The 15,504-nt window shown below is 45.1% G+C and overlaps 1 protein-coding gene across 1 annotated transcript in view; it reads left to right on the top strand.

The window, feature by feature from the left end:
- The window catches only part of CSMD2 (CUB and Sushi multiple domains 2), a 543,771-nt gene that overhangs the window by 412,616 nt on the left and 115,651 nt on the right, over positions 1–15,504 (top strand). The window contains 6 exon segments of the mRNA XM_043573327.1: positions 1,810–1,923; positions 8,915–9,010; positions 10,180–10,383; positions 10,732–10,856; positions 11,809–11,905; positions 13,220–13,324. Of these exon segments, the coding sequence (XP_043429262.1) occupies positions 1,810–1,923; positions 8,915–9,010; positions 10,180–10,383; positions 10,732–10,856; positions 11,809–11,905; positions 13,220–13,324 (741 nt within the window).

Here is a 15,504-nt window from a genome sequence, read left to right as displayed (position 1 = left end):
GCTCCCTGACCTCTGTGAACTCCCCATCTCACCTTAACCTACCACTCCAGCCATCACGCAGCACTCCCACCCCAGCCCCTGCACACATACATGTGTGTGTGTGTGTGTGTGTGACGCCAGCCACCCCAGCATACTTATGTGGCAGGAGCTTTGGACCTGCGGGTTCACAGTTAGAAAAGTCCTAAAACGTTGTCCAGTCCAATCTGCCACTCAGAACAGAATCCTTGATTAGTGGTGTGCAGTTTGTGCCTGGATCCTCCCATAATAAAGAGCTCGGCCTTTAAAGGAAGCAACCCCAAGGCTGGTCAGTTTCATTGGGCTGAAACAGGCACACAGAGAGCCAGTTCGAGGAAGGGCAGTGGTCTGTCCCAAGTATCTTGTCTTTGCCAAGGATGCTGAGCCCCGGAATTCGGGGCAGACTTTTGCCTCTGCAACACTGGCTCCAAGCTCAGGTCTCAGCTCTGACTTCCTCTTCTAATCTTCCTTTGATCTGCTACCTAAAGTGACCTGCCTCATTCTATCATGTTTTCCCATTACCTCTAGGACTTAATTTTAACTATCTGAAATTATCTTCCCTATCTCTTTGCTTAAGTGGGCTTTTTCCCCCCTTTATTGACTGTCTCTTCCCACTAGAATACACACTCTGAAAGCAGGAATGTTGCCCATCGTGTTCACCTCTGCAGGAGGGAGGACGGAGATACCTCTGCCACCACCTCAGTACCCATTTTCAGGGTTCCACAATGTGCTCTCCCTCCTGCCTCTCCCTCCAGCCCCTCTGGCCCCTGCTCCTCTCCCTCCTACCCTGCTTCTTGCCCCCAGATATGCCTGGCAAACTGGTAAGCCAGCACAGGCAGACCACACCAAGTTCAGGCAGATAGCTGAGTTAGAGCTGTTCGCACTGTGGGATCAGTGATGCCAGCCCCTCCTGCAGTGCCTGGAAGAGAGGGGCAGCTGAAGAAATCCCGTGTGATTTGTAGCTGGTGGCATGAATAGCCATCAAATGGCAGGGCCCTTAGGCCTCATCCGAGAGGGGCTCATCAAGACCATGGACCACCAGCTTTTCAGCCCCTTCCTGGAGTGAGCTGAGTGCCCTTTGGGGAACATTCTTAACTTCTGAGCCTCAGTTTCTTTGTCTTTAAAATATGAACATCTAAAAGAGGCACAGTTGAAGATGATACATCTGGCAAACATGGTACCTGGCACACAGTAGGTGCTTTGTAAATACCATTTTGCCTCTTCCCTTGGCTTTGCCAGAGGGAAATGAGCTCAAGATGTTTGCCCATTCCTTAGACAGTCGCTCTTTCCCCAGGAGCAGCTGCTTTTCACCACCCTTATTCCTCTTAACCGTGGGGCATCGTGTATCAAAGGTTGTCCTGGTCAGCAGGATTTCTGAAGAAAAAAACAAAGGAAAATACAGGGTCCTGAGAGCACATGGAAAATGGGAGGTGTTGCCAAAAGCCCTTCCATGTCCTTAAGTAGCTGCTGCCACTGCTATCTGGGAAAGGAATGGGGTTGGCCCAGCTCCAGTTCCACCAGGCCTGACTGTTATGTTCAGTCTTCAATGTTATCTTGACCCATGAGGGAGAATGCCAGCTGGCCCTTTCCACCTCCCCACAACCCTGTGCCTGGGGTCTGGCCAGTGTGCTGATCAGCCAGTAGAAGCCTCAGCAAGCAGTCAGCCCCAGGAACCAACAACTTCCGCGGAGGCTTCCCTGCTCCTGGCCTGCAGCCCCCACACCTCCAGTCCTTGCCCCCAGCATGGCGGCCAGTCTTCCATGCTGAGGTCTCCACACCATGTCTCCTTCGCAGTGGTGTTTGGACAGTTCGCCTTCTTCCATACGGCCCTCAACGACGTGGTGGAGGTGCATGATGGCCACAGCCAGCACTCCCGGCTCCTCAGCTCCCTCTCGGGCTCCCACACAGGTACCCAGGGCTTGGCCGGCGTCGGGGATGGTGGCGGGCTGAGGGCATTTCGGGCCCGCTGAAAGGAAAGAGGTCCTGTAAGCCCAGCCACAGGTGGCACCACACAGCTTTGTGTCTGTCGTCCACTGGTGCTTTCTCTACAACACGACAGTCAGCTCCTGGTAGCCCAAATGTAGAAGGGGGCTTGGGAAACTACCCTCACCCTAAGGTGTGTCTACACTGCTGCCCCAAGTGGTGTAGTATTCCCCTGTTGGTTTATTCTTAGACCCAACATGTTTTTCTGATTATAAACATACTGCTTTTTCAATGTAGAAATCTTAGAGGCAAGACAAAATAACTGTATGGAGAATTAAAATAAAAACCACCCAGAAAGAACCACTGAAAGATGGGGTGTATTTTCCCCCAGCCTTTATATCTACTTAGACTTAATCTTTTGTATATTTTATTGAATAAAACAATGTACATATTTTTATTGAAATGTCCATTGTGAGCATTTGTCATTATTTCCTTCTATAATAGGATTTTTAAATGCTGCAAAACAGTCCATCATATAGTTACTTAACATTTATGTTAAAAAATTTATGCAATGAATTCCCTATTATTGAACATGGAGATTGTTTCTAATTTTTCACTCTTGTGAATAGTAACCCAGTGTATTATGCATACGTCTCTATACACATCTCTATTACCTTAGACTATCTAGAAGTAGAATTGCCAAGTTAAAGGATATGTGCGATCTTAACTTAAGGCTTTTTGTGGGAATCTAACTATATTCTTTCAAACTTAGTTAATCAGTTATTTTAACAGAATTATCAAAATCCCTGATTTTGACATATGCCAAAATGCCAAACATCCCTCTAGAAAGTCCTTGCCACTCTGTTCACCAAAAGTGAATAAGAGATCATGTTTTACTCTCACAAAAACTAGCTAATTAAGGAAACAAAAGCATCATCAGTTTGAAAAGTGAGAATTGTATCTCATTTCTTAATTTGCCTTTTTTTATTATAAGTTGGGGTAAACTTTTTATAATGTAATTATTGGCCCATGCATTTTTTATTTGTGAATTTACTTGTGAATTGCTGTTGATTTTTCTATTACCATTTATCTTCTATTGACTTAGTAGACCTCCATATTATTACAAGCTGTATGTATCATATGCCATAAAAACCTCTTGTCTATATTAAATGCTATAAAATGCTTTCCCCTACACTTTGTCATTTGCCACTTAATTTTCTTCAGGGTATATTTTAATGTCAGAACATTTAAATTTCTCCTGACATCAAATCTATCAATGCTTTCTTTTATAATTTTCCCCTTTACTTTTCTGCTGATGAAGTAAATATTCTTCTGTGTTTTCTTTTGCTTCTTTTCAGTGTGATTGTTTTGCTTTAATACCTTTGGAATTTATCTTGATTTGTTATTTGTTATAGGGAATCTAACCATATTCTTTCAAATTTAGTTAATCTGTTGTCCTAACAGAATTTTCAAAATGCCAGACTTGCATCTATTAAGTTTTTATGAAGTTAAGGATGTTTCCAGACTTTATATCCACGTCTTTAAGTGTCTGTGTATTTTTCTATCTGTATCAAAAAACTTAGTGTAAGGTTATAAAAATGTTTAATATTAGGATAGTTTTAAACATATGGTAATGTGAGCCCCCAAACTTGTTCCTTTCTTTTGAATTTTTTATTGACTGCTCTTCTTTATCTTTTTTATTTTTTTTCAAGTTTATTTATTTACTTTGAGAGAGAGAGAGAGAGAGAGAGAGAAAGAGCTGGGGAGGGGCAGAGAGATGGGGGGAGGGAGAGAGAGAGAGAGAGAGAGAGAGAGAGAGAGAGAGAGAGAGAGAATCTCAAGCACTGCCAGTGCGGAGCCCAACTTGGAGCTCAAACCCATGAACCATGAGATCATGACCTGAGCCACCCAGGCGCCCCGGACACGTAATCCACTGAGCCACCCAAGTGCCCCTGTTCTTGTTTATTTTTGCTTGCAAATAACTTCAAGAAATATTTTGTCAAGATAAAAAAATTTGCTTCAGAACTTTCATTGGACTTCCATTAAGTTATTGGTTAATTGGGGGAGAACTCACATCTTTATAACAGTAACCCTTCTTCCCATCCAGGAACATGATGTGTCTCTCCATTTATGTATCTTTTGTAACCTTGGGAAAGGGGCTTTAATTTTCACTTTGGCAGTATTGATTTTTTTATTAACTTTACTCCTAGATATTGGATGGCAATTTTTGTCATTGTTTTTGTTGCTGCTGTGAACTGGTCCCCCCTCCTTCCATTGTATTTTCTAACTGGTCTTTGATAGTATATTAGATGACTGGTATTTTTGGTGTAGTCATTTTGTAAAGTCAATGAACCCTCTGTAATAATGCTAACACTGCCTACTGATCTCTCCTGGGCCCTTTAGGCAAGAAGCCATATCTTCTGCAAATAAATTTGCCTCAATACTTTATTTCTTCCTTATCAGTGTTTTTTTTTTCTTTTATTTTTTTCCATGGCTATTGGTTTATTCAGGTATATGAGCCTAAGATCAATGCTGATATTTTATGTTTTAGTAAAAAACCCATTTTATAATTATTTTAAATTCAGCAACACAGGTTATATATATACTATGATGCTATATAATCTCCTGGGTGTCAGAGGTTATATCACCTGCCTTTACTGATTGAGCACTGTATTAGTAGTGACCCCTCTTTTTCCCACCTAGATGAGAGGTTTTGTGTTGTTTCATTTCGTTTTTGTTTTTGGGGGGGGTTTTTGTTTTGTTTTGTTTTGTTTTTGCTTTTACTTATCAGTTCTTCTGTGGCCTTTGTTATTTTTTAATTAATTAACTTCTGCATTTATTTCATGCCTCTCCTCCTGTTTTTCTTCAGATTACATTGTGCTTCTTATGCTAACCCCTTGAATTGAGAGCTTTCCTCTTTTCCCTGTGTAATGAAGAGCATGTTTACAGCAGCACATTCACTTCTAAGCATAGTTTTGGCTCTGTGCTGTAAGAATTGTCACATCCTATTGTCCTCCTCATTACTTTCTAAATAATCTGTCACCATGTTTTCTTCTTTCTTGCCCAAGAGTCATTTAAGGCTGCCTCCTCTTTTCCTCCAGGAACCTGAATTTTGTTCTTGTTACATTTAAACATTTGTGTTAATTTCTAATTTTGTTACCACACCGGGAGAGAATATAGCCTGAACCACTTCCATTTCGGGGTTAAATGAGGTCCTCTTCCATAGCCAAAGATGGTTTTTTTTTTTCATTCCTTGAGTATCTAAGAAGAGAGTGTGTCCTCTGGACAGTTGAGAGGCTGCAGAGAGACGGGCAGCTCAGGCCCAACACTCACTGCCTGCCAGCGAGGTGCCTATAGGCCCGGTGGTGCTTGACTGCTCAGAGCTGCAGTTCCCTCGGCTGTAAAATGCAGAGAGGAAAACCTGTGCCTCCTAGAGCTATTTGTTAGAGTGAAATTAGTTTAGTAATAGCCATTAGGTCAATCTTGCTCAATTTTATTATTCACATCCATTCTATCAGTGATTCTCAATGAAATGAGTTTTGATATCAGCACCCCATGTATGCCCACTCAGCCAGGAGTGTAAGTCAGGATTCCTTGGGGTAGGATGCTTTTTCAAAGCCTCATGATTTTCAATATAGATAAATAGAGGTATAAATTTAGCTATAAATATAGAAGCATTGGTACAGGCAGAGAAAGAGAGAGAGAGAGAAAGAGAGAGAGAGAGAGAGAGAGAGAGGTATACATTTAGGACCTGTATATGTAAATGTAGATATAGATACAAGAACACATATAGATGTAAAGGACCAATGGCTAGAAAGAAGTAAGGATGGACGGATAGATGGATGCAGATATAAGACCTATAGATGTCAATATCAATATCCTCAGATCATCTTATTCCTCATTTGGAGAAACACTGATGAGCCACTCACACTGATGGAAGTAATGTGTCCCTGTCCTGAGGTGTGTTGAAGGGGCAAAAAGCTTGAGGACCACTACTCAGCAGTCTTCATTTTGTTTCTCTATTTGATATATCAAACGTCGTGGATTTTGCTCATTTAAACATCCCACTACAACTGTGATATTTTGTTATCTTCTTGTGTTTCCAACCATTTTAGCACCTGTGTTTGCCTGCTATATCTTTCTTCATTTCCTTGGAGAGTCTTTTTCTTAAGAGGATGTTTACTTACTTATTTTACATTTGTTCTGGTATCTGTCGTCTGGTTTTGTTCTTTGTGAGTTTGGGGGGCTTTTTTTTTTTATTTTGCTTTCTTTTCCATTCCTGTCTGACCCCTCTCTAATTTCCAAGGCTCTTTTTTTTTTAATTTTTTTTTAACCTTTATTTATTTTTGAGACAGAGAGAGACAGAGCATGAATGGGGGAGGGGCAGAGAGAGAGGGAGACACAGAATCGGCCACAGAATCTGTGAATTCTGTGGTGGCCACAGAATCTGCCATCAGCCCAGAGCCCGACGCGGGGCTCGAACCCACGGACCGCGAGATCGTGACCTGAGCTGAAGTCGGACGCTTAACCGACTGAGCCACCCAGGAGCCCCAAGCCTTTTTTTATATATACATTTAGAATTTCTAATGAATGCTATCAGTAAATTATTTATAAATTATGGACTTCTTCCCCCAAGTGTCTACTTTTACATTTAATTTTGCTACCTCGTTGACAATAATTATTTGGGCTTAACTATCTTTTCCTGGTTGTCTTTATCCCTGAGAGTTTTTGATTTCCCTACTTCTGTTCATTTTTTTAGTAGGCTTATCGCTGCAGTACTTTCCGCCACCTTGCCTGTATGACTGTGTCTTTCCTTTGACACATCATGTGAATGACAACTTGATTGTAAGTCAAATTACAGGTCACAAATTTCTTTCAAAACTCCTGCCACCGTCCCACTTCATTCCAACAGTTAATATTACAGACAAGTGGAGTCCAACCTGATTCTTTACCCTGATAGGTAACCCATTCTTTTCTCTCTGGATGGCATTCATATTTTTTTTAATTTTATTTTTAAAATCTGAAAGCCCACTAGGATAGGTTGCAATGGAAATCTCTTTTCATTAATTACATCTGGCACTTTGAGAATAATTGTAGTCTGAACCTCAGATCTTTCTTAAGCTTAGGAAAGTTATCTTCTTTCTTAAACTATTTCTTCTCCTTCAGTTTCTCCTATCTTCTCTCTCTCTCTCTCTCTCTCTCTCTCTCTCTCTGTCTTGAATCCTTGATGTATGCACACTGGAGTTTCTCTGATCTATCTTCCATGTTGCTTGTGGTTTCTCTCATTATTTTCATCTCTTTATCTTTTACCTGTGGATTCTGGAAGAATTTCCCCTAACTTAATCTCTACTTCCCTGTTCAATTTCTACAGAATCCAGCTGCCACATTCTGGTGCTTCTCATTTTTGAAGGCTTTATTGATCTCATAACTTTCCTTTGGCATGGCTGCCCTCTCTGACTTCACAGATGCAATGCTAGATTTAGTCTTGTGGCAACCACAACTGAAAGTCTTCTCGAGATATTTGCCTGCTCTTTCTGATAGTTCACATTAAAATGTTTGGTTTGATTTCTGAGTGGTTTTCACCCTTAAAACTTTGAGAGCTTGTCTTTTGTCCAGGGATTTTACTATGTGCTTGTCCATGGAGAGGGATGTCTGTGTTCATCCAGGCTTGGAAGTTGAAATGGGTTTGTGAGAGATTATAGGGGTCCTAATCCACGTATCATGCCAGACAATGGGAGGATGGAAACCTAGAGTTTTGTTCTGCTCACACCTGTTAAAGAGCTCCAGACAGTGGTGATAATAAAGACAAGCTTTTTCTTCATGAGTTTCTTTTTGCTTTGGCAGCCAGAAATTATTGGGTCAATGACTCCCAGCCAGGATCAGCCATCTGGGTCATGTGTAAATAGTATGTTGTGCAAAACTCTCCACTCTCCGTGGCCAGTAGTGTTACATGGGCTTTCTGTAAGCATTGGTTGCCCTCAGAAGTGCCTCCCAGTGGTTCCATGGCTGGTTCCAACTCCAGCCCTCACTGCAGTGGAGACTTAGCCTGGCTGTCTGCACCCCCAGCTTCCCTTCTGACGGTGGGGTCAGCAGGCATCTCAGGGTTCCCTAAGACTGTGGAGGGGCACACTCAGCGATGCAGAGTGGCCATGCCACTACCTGCTAAGCCATAGTCCAGTCCCTCAGCTGCCTCAAGAAACTGACCACAAGCAGGACTGCACTTCACAGCTGTAGGTCCAGCTGGTGTTGTCTTCACTCTTGTCCATCTATACCACGTCAAGGAGAAGATAGAACTTTATCTTCTGATATAAAGGCGTCCTGTGCCCACGCAGGTCTTCCTTAAGCTGTGTTATCAGTTGGGTGACAATTCGTCTTGCTTTGGTTGTCCCGACGTAATTATTAATAACATGCCCGTTGACTCTCAAAAGTGTCCTAGTGTGAGCAATAAATTATACAATTGCTGTGGTTATCTGTCATTTTATAGGATCTGGGAATGGCCAGTTACTCTCAGATACTCACATCACCCTCCTTCCCAGAAGCTGATGCCATTTTTCTTTTTAATGTCAGTTTTCCAAGTAAACCACCAGTCAGTTTGGTAATGGCCATTCTCCTCATCCTTGTGGGCCAATGTATGTCTGAAAGCTTTTTCCTTTCCGGGAAGGTCATTTAATCTTTCTGATCCTCTCTTTCTTGACCTATTAAATGAGGGCACCGAACTCTTGTCATGTCAGCCTCCAAAGACCATAGGTCAAGGTAAAACCATGGATGCTAAAACCTTCTGCAAACTTTAGAGTGTAAAGTGTAGTAAAACTGTGAGGTTTTATTTCTGGGAGAGCTGGGATATGGAAGGAATTGCTGTGGGGGGTGGGGGGAGGGGTGGTATGGGCAGCCCCTCCTTCCTGGCCAGGATTTTCTCTGCTGGGCCCGCCTGCCGGACTCACTGTCTCCCTCTCCTCCTCGCCCCTTATCTTGGCAGGAGAATCGCTGCCCTTGGCCACCTCCAATCAAGTTCTCATTAAGTTCAGTGCCAAAGGCCCAGCACCAGCCAGAGGCTTCCACTTTGTCTATCAAGGTATGCAGGGTGTGGATGTGAAAGGTGTGAAGACATCTCAGTTCTCTAGTGACTCCCTGACCAAAGGAACTGGGACTTTTGACCCCTAAGTCTAGGCCTCAGTCCTAGGGTGTGTGGAGGCAGTTACTGATTTGTAGGGCAGTTCCTTGAAATTCAGTTGAATTTAGACACTCATTTACCCAACAGACAATTCTTGGACAAAACTCCATGTCGAACGAGGGGGAAAATCAGACATGGGATGCTAACTCCTGCCCTTCTCCTCCCCCACTGCCTGGCAAGGTCCCAATGGCATTGGGATGACCAGCCCAGGCCTTGTACCTAGACTCTCTCCCATGGAGTTTGGTCTTCTCTACAAGACACAGTAAAGATGTGGGAAAAACACAGACTTGGGATTAAGATGGACATGGCTTTGAATCCCAGCTCTGCCAGTTTCTAACTGGGCACCAGCTACTCCATCCCTCAGAGCCCCAGTTTGCTCACCTCTAAAATGAGGGTAAGCATATTACCTCACTGATGGAGTTAAGAGAGTTCACAAAGTAGTTGACACCAAGCAGGTGATGGATGTCTGTCCCCTTCCTTCCTTACTGGCTTTGAAAGGCAGAGTCGTGGAGCATCCTGACTTTCACCTCTAGGCCCCTACCTCTCCTTGTCCAGAAGGAAGCCCACTTTTCAAGGGCTCATTCATTCCACTGCCCAGGAAGAGCTGTATTCCCCTGCCACAGAAGGATGGCATAACTGGGGCCTGGGTTAAAGGGTCCTGTCCACCATGTGGGCAGAGTAAGGGGAGATTCAGATGCAGGTCATGAGAACAGAGCCCTGGGCAGAGGCCAGGGTAGGGTGAATGGAGGAATAAAGGCCATTCCTCCTGTAAGGGGATGTGGGACTTCATGGGGATGGGAGGGCACCATTGGGAAGCCACAGAACACAACTAGGCCTAAACTCTGCCATCCATGGTTTCCAGAAGCTGTGCTGCCACCTTGTGTATCCAACTATGTTTTAGTAAAATCGTCCTTGTCCTGGAAAGTCCCTACCCCTGCCCTGAGAGAAAGTGCTCAGAGCCTGTCAGGGTCCCATCCAGACTGTCTCAGCTCCAGTCCCATTGTGTGTCCATCCTTGAGCCAGTTTCCAGAGGGGCGAGGCCTGCCCCTCAGTGCCCTTGTCCCCCGCAGCGGTACCCCGAACAAGCGCCACGCAGTGCAGCTCTGTGCCGGAACCCCGCTATGGCAAGAGGCTGGGCAGTGACTTCTCGGTGGGGGCCATCGTCCGCTTCGATTGCAACTCCGGCTATGCTCTGCAGGGGTCCCCAGAAATCGAGTGCCTCCCCGTTCCCGGGGCCTTGGCCCAGTGGAATGTATCAGCGCCTACCTGTGTGGGTGAGTGCCTAGACAACCAGGACTCCTGGGAGAGGGTGGCCGGTGACACCCAACAGCAGCCCCTGCCCACCAGAATAACTTAAATAGGGTGTCCCATTCAGGCCAAATCACTAGTCCCGTGGGTTGGGTGTGTAGACAGCAAGGAGGAGGAGCTGGGGTTGCTAGGGGAGGGATGCATGTGAAGGAGGGTTGTAGGGACAGGAGCCACAGAAGAAGCAGGGATGGGGGCCTGCGGGAGAAGCCAATAGCCAGCAAGGGAGGCCCTGAAGGAGTGTTTGGCGGGGCTCCCATGGGGTACCCACAAAGACAAGCAGGAGAAACCTCTGACCAGAACTGCCTCCTTCCCAGTGCCATGTGGAGGCAACCTCACAGAGCGCAGGGGCACCATCCTGTCCCCCGGTTTCCCAGAGCCCTACCTCAACAGCCTCAACTGCGTGTGGAAGATCATGGTCCCTGAAGGCGCTGGCATCCAGGTAGGGGCTAGGAGATGCCTCAGTCAGGCGGGTGGCTGGGAGGAGACATTTCAACCCCGTCCCTGCCCCTCAGGCCAGATGCGGAGGTGAGGCCCACAAGCAGAAAAACGCAACCGCTCAAGGCCCAGAAGCTTCAGGGGGTGTGAAGAGAGAGCTGGGTAATTTCAGGAAAGAGGAGTGGCACAGGCTCATGCCATCAGGGAAGCCCAGAAGAGGAAACGGGCCTGGACTGGGATATAGAGATTGGGCAAGATTCATAGATGTTTTTCAGATGGCTTGAAGTCTTCTTTTCTCAAGATTATGGGGGAGAGAAGAGGGGACATTGCAGGAAGGAGAAAGGAGCAAACAGATGAAGCATGGAGGAGCCCCAGACACACACCTAGGCATCACACCCACAGTCTGAACTGTAGGAGCAGAATGGGGGCCACAACGGGTACCCAGTGGCGAGAGCCAAGTGAAGAAGGCCCCGGCACTGGGATGGCAGCATGGAGGAGGGTCTGGTGCCTGCAAGGGCAACAGGGAGGCAGCAGGTAGAGATTCAAGGTGGGCGGGTCTGGCCAGGAGTGGGCTACTGGCTTATGGCTGCAGGATATCTGCTGCAATCCAGACAGGAAAGTGGGAAAACCCAAGCAATGTTTCAGAGATGGGGAGGAGGCCATTCAAAGTCAAGTAGTCCCACTTCCTGAAATTTCCTTTCCCTACTCTCTGCCTGACAAAGCACCCCCACTGTCTTGCAGTCCTTCATTTTACATTCTTTTCCCTGTCTGGACAATGAGGTTCCCGAAGGTAGGGACTGCATCTTACTCTTAGCGGCAAGACCTAGCACAATGTCAGGTGCAGACTGACAGTTCCAATAATGGAATTAACTACATGAATGGAGAAGAAGGGAGGCAGAGAGAGACAGACAGACATAGGCTGCCTAACCGACAATTCAATCCCTCTGCCTTCCCAGATTCAAGTCATCAGCTTTGTCACAGAGCAGAACTGGGACTCCCTGGAGGTATTTGACGGTGCAGACAACACTGTAACCATGCTGGGGAGTTTCTCAGGTGAGGTGGGACTTCCAGGGACCTCAACTCAGGGGGCAGTGGTGGACTTCATCATCATCATCATCATCATCACCACTGAGATCTAGTTGACATGCCATAAAATTCACCATTTCAAAGTGTACAATTTGCAGATGTTAACTGGATGCATTTTGGTGATTATATTACAAAATATACAAATACTGAATTATGTCACACCCCTGAAACTAATATAATGTTATGTGTCAATTATAGCTCAATAATAAAATGATAAAAGTGCCACAGTGAAAAGATAGTGTCCAATTCAGTAGTTTTTAGTATATTCACAAGATCCTAAAACTATCACTGCTATCTAATCCCAGAACATTTTCATCACCCCAGAAAGAAACCAGGTACTCATTTGCATGCACTCCCCATCGCTCCCCCTCCCCCATCCCTTGGCAACCACGACTTGGCAACCTACTTCCCATCTTTATAGATTTGCTTGTTCTGGAAATTTCATATAAATGGAATCCTACAATATGTAGCCTTCTGGGTCTAGCTTCTTTCACTCAGCATAATTTTTCAAGGCCCCCCCATGTTGTAACATGCATCAACACTTCACCATGTGGCTCGACCAGATTTCACTTATGCATCCATCAGTTGATGGACATTTGGTTGTTTCCACTTGTTGGCTAATTATGAATAATGCTGCTATAAACATTCATGTAGATATTTCTGTGGGACATGATTTCAATTCTCTCGGGTATATATACCTAATAGTGGAATTCCTGGGTCATGATAACTCTATATTTAAATTGGGGGGGGGGAGGGGGACTGACAAACTGTTTTTCCAAAGTGGCTACACCATTACCAACAGTAGACTTCTCACTGAGTGTGGTGTGTGCTTTTGCCCAATGCCCAGGATAATTACCTGGGTCTTTCAGGCTTCAGAATTCCATGTTGCCAAGATAGAAAAAGGAGTCATGTGCACCGTATACACTGTCTACACTGCCTGGATTGCCTAGAGAATTCTACGTGTCAGAGTTATTTGAAGATGGCTGGAAAGGGACCAAACTCTTTGGCTGCCTGTGCAACTCCCTCTACCGTTGGCACATGGCTCTGCCACTGCTCATTCTGCAGAAAGTTGTTTGAGGCCTCCTCTCCCTCGGCCACTGGAGACCCAGCATTCTCAGAGGGTGCTAATGTAGCAAATTTGTCATGTAGCAAGTTTGATAGTTGGGGAGATGTGAGGGTCTTGGAGCAGAGTGTCAGCAGGTAGCAAAAGCAAGAGATATGGGAAGGAGCTTGGGGGCCGGGGGTGGCTAATGGTGAATGGTCCCTGTTTCCTTGCCCTAGGAACAACCGTGCCTGCCCTTCTGAACAGCACCTCCAACCAGCTCTACCTTCATTTCTACTCAGATATCAGCGTGTCAGCAGCCGGCTTCCATTTGGAGTACAAAAGTGAGGATCCAAAGTTTCAGCTGCGTACAGGGCTTAGGGTGGGGATTGACAGGTATCAAGGACCCACAGTGAGCAGGGGTCACACTGGGGCTGTGTATTCTCCACCCCCATGTAAGCCTGACCACAGACTTAGAGGAAGGTGCTGAAGCTCAGGGAAGGTCTGAAAATCCTCAAGACTCCGCAGCCAGTAAGTGATGGAGCCAGGATTCTCACCCCAGTGTCTGCTACTCAGACACCTACGGGCTTCCCCTTTGTCCACACCAGGACTGGGAAGGGAGCACAGTCATTGGCCTCGGTGCAGTATATACTTTGGGATGTAATAAAAGAGCGGGTGCTCTCCCCTGGTCCTAAACTCTGTCCTCTCCAACCCCTGGTTCTGTGATTCAACTGCCTTTGAAGTTCCTGTCCTCATTAGAAACTTCACTCCTCTTGCACCAGATTTCTCCCCCTCAGCTCAGAACCTTACATCCTGGTTTCCAGTGTCCTAAAGTGGTCACAACGAAAAACTCGTAAAAGAGAAAGGCTTGTGGATGCGCCTTTTGGGACAACAAAGACAGAGGTTGCTGGGAGACTGTTGTCATCCTGGGACAGCCTGCCGTTCCCCTTCCCCACTGGGTATAGCAGAGAATAGATAGACAAAAGTACTTGTTTTACATTCATCCAGCAAATAGTTATGGAGTGATTACAGTGTGCCAGGTGCTCTGCTGGGTTTTTCTAGGTTTGGGAAAGATCAAGATGGTTAAGTCCTCTCAGAGTCCATTAAAGAGAGGCAGACGTATGGACACAGAAGCGCATTAAAGTATTACAGGTGCTCTCCTCTATGTCCCCAAATGTCCCCAAATGGTAGATCAGTGGTTCGAAGGAGAGAACAGTCACTTCTACCTGAGACAGGTGGAGAGGTCAATGTCATAAAGAAACATTGAGTGTCTACAATGTGGCAAGCCCTGTGCTAGATGCTCACAGATAAGAGGTGAGTAAGACATGGCTTTTGCTCTCAAACACAGAGTCTAGGAGAATAGATGGACAAGGGAGCAATAATTTTAGTGCAACCTAATATGCTAAGAAAGTGCAGAAGAGGGGAGCTAAACCTGGCCAGGTGAGACCTTACAGAAGGGAATGCGTGAGTTAGGTGTGGAATGAAAAGTAAGAAATGTGGAAAGGTAGAGTTGGCTTGGCCATCTTTGACAGCATGGGCCCATGCAGATGGAAGCCTCAGCTGGTGCCAGAGGCCTGGTAGGGTCAACACTGGAGGTTATGCAAATGTCCAGCTGATCTCCAGAATGAATGAGCTTTATCCAGATGGTTGGGAGAGGATTAGTTGGATCCCAGGATGCTCATGGGCTGAAAGAACTGAAATGTGCACCTGATAGGAAAGACCTCGGGCAGCTTGAAGCAAGGACCCTAAGGAGCAGAGGATAGGACACGGACCTCTGAGACCTTCCTCCCTGCAGACCTCAAAGGCTTACTCTCCTTGTGGACTAAAGTATTCTGAGTTTCTTGAATAGTTCACATTTTTTCTTTTATCCTTTTTTCTCTGTTCTGTCCAATTTTGTTTCTTTATTTAGTATTTTAATTTGAGTCCTTAAATGTTCCCTAAAATCTTTTCTTTTCTTTCCTCTTCCAAAGATATACTTTCTCTTGTCATTCTGCTGCCTCATTACCAGAAAAAAAAAATTCACCTCTTCTCAATTTGTGGTTGTTGTTGTTGTTCAAGGGAACTGGTAGTTTTCTTAGTAGCTGATGTTTATCATGCATTGTCCTCTGATGGTGGGAAGGGCTGAGGGAAAATTGAGGTCCCCATTAGTATTTGGTGACTGGAATTCCTAGGAGCCAAAACCGTTTTTGTTTTGTTAACCTACTATTCTGTTAATTTTTGATAATCTACAAAGAGGATGCAGAAGGGAAGAATTAACTGCTATTGTGGAGGCAAATGGTTTTGAAGGGTACTGAAAAGTCATATCTACTGCTATGACTCACTTAATGTTGATTTAGTTGAAATGGAAATAGAACAATATGCTTTCCAAAGCAATAGATTGCATATGATAAAATAATTCTTCCTTTGTTGTAAGCATGGCTTAAATGAAGTCAAGCTGTGCAGTGTAAGAGAAATTAGAATGGACTTTTCTCTGTCTCCCTCTTTCTTTCTCTCTTGGATTTCACTTTTTTCTCTTACCATATTC

This window comes from Prionailurus bengalensis, chromosome C1, assembly GCF_016509475.1.
Source record: "Prionailurus bengalensis isolate Pbe53 chromosome C1, Fcat_Pben_1.1_paternal_pri, whole genome shotgun sequence".
Taxonomy (NCBI): Eukaryota; Metazoa; Chordata; class Mammalia; order Carnivora; family Felidae; genus Prionailurus; species Prionailurus bengalensis.
The sequence above is the reverse complement of the archived record's forward strand: the minus strand, read 5'-3'. Positions and strand labels throughout refer to the sequence as shown.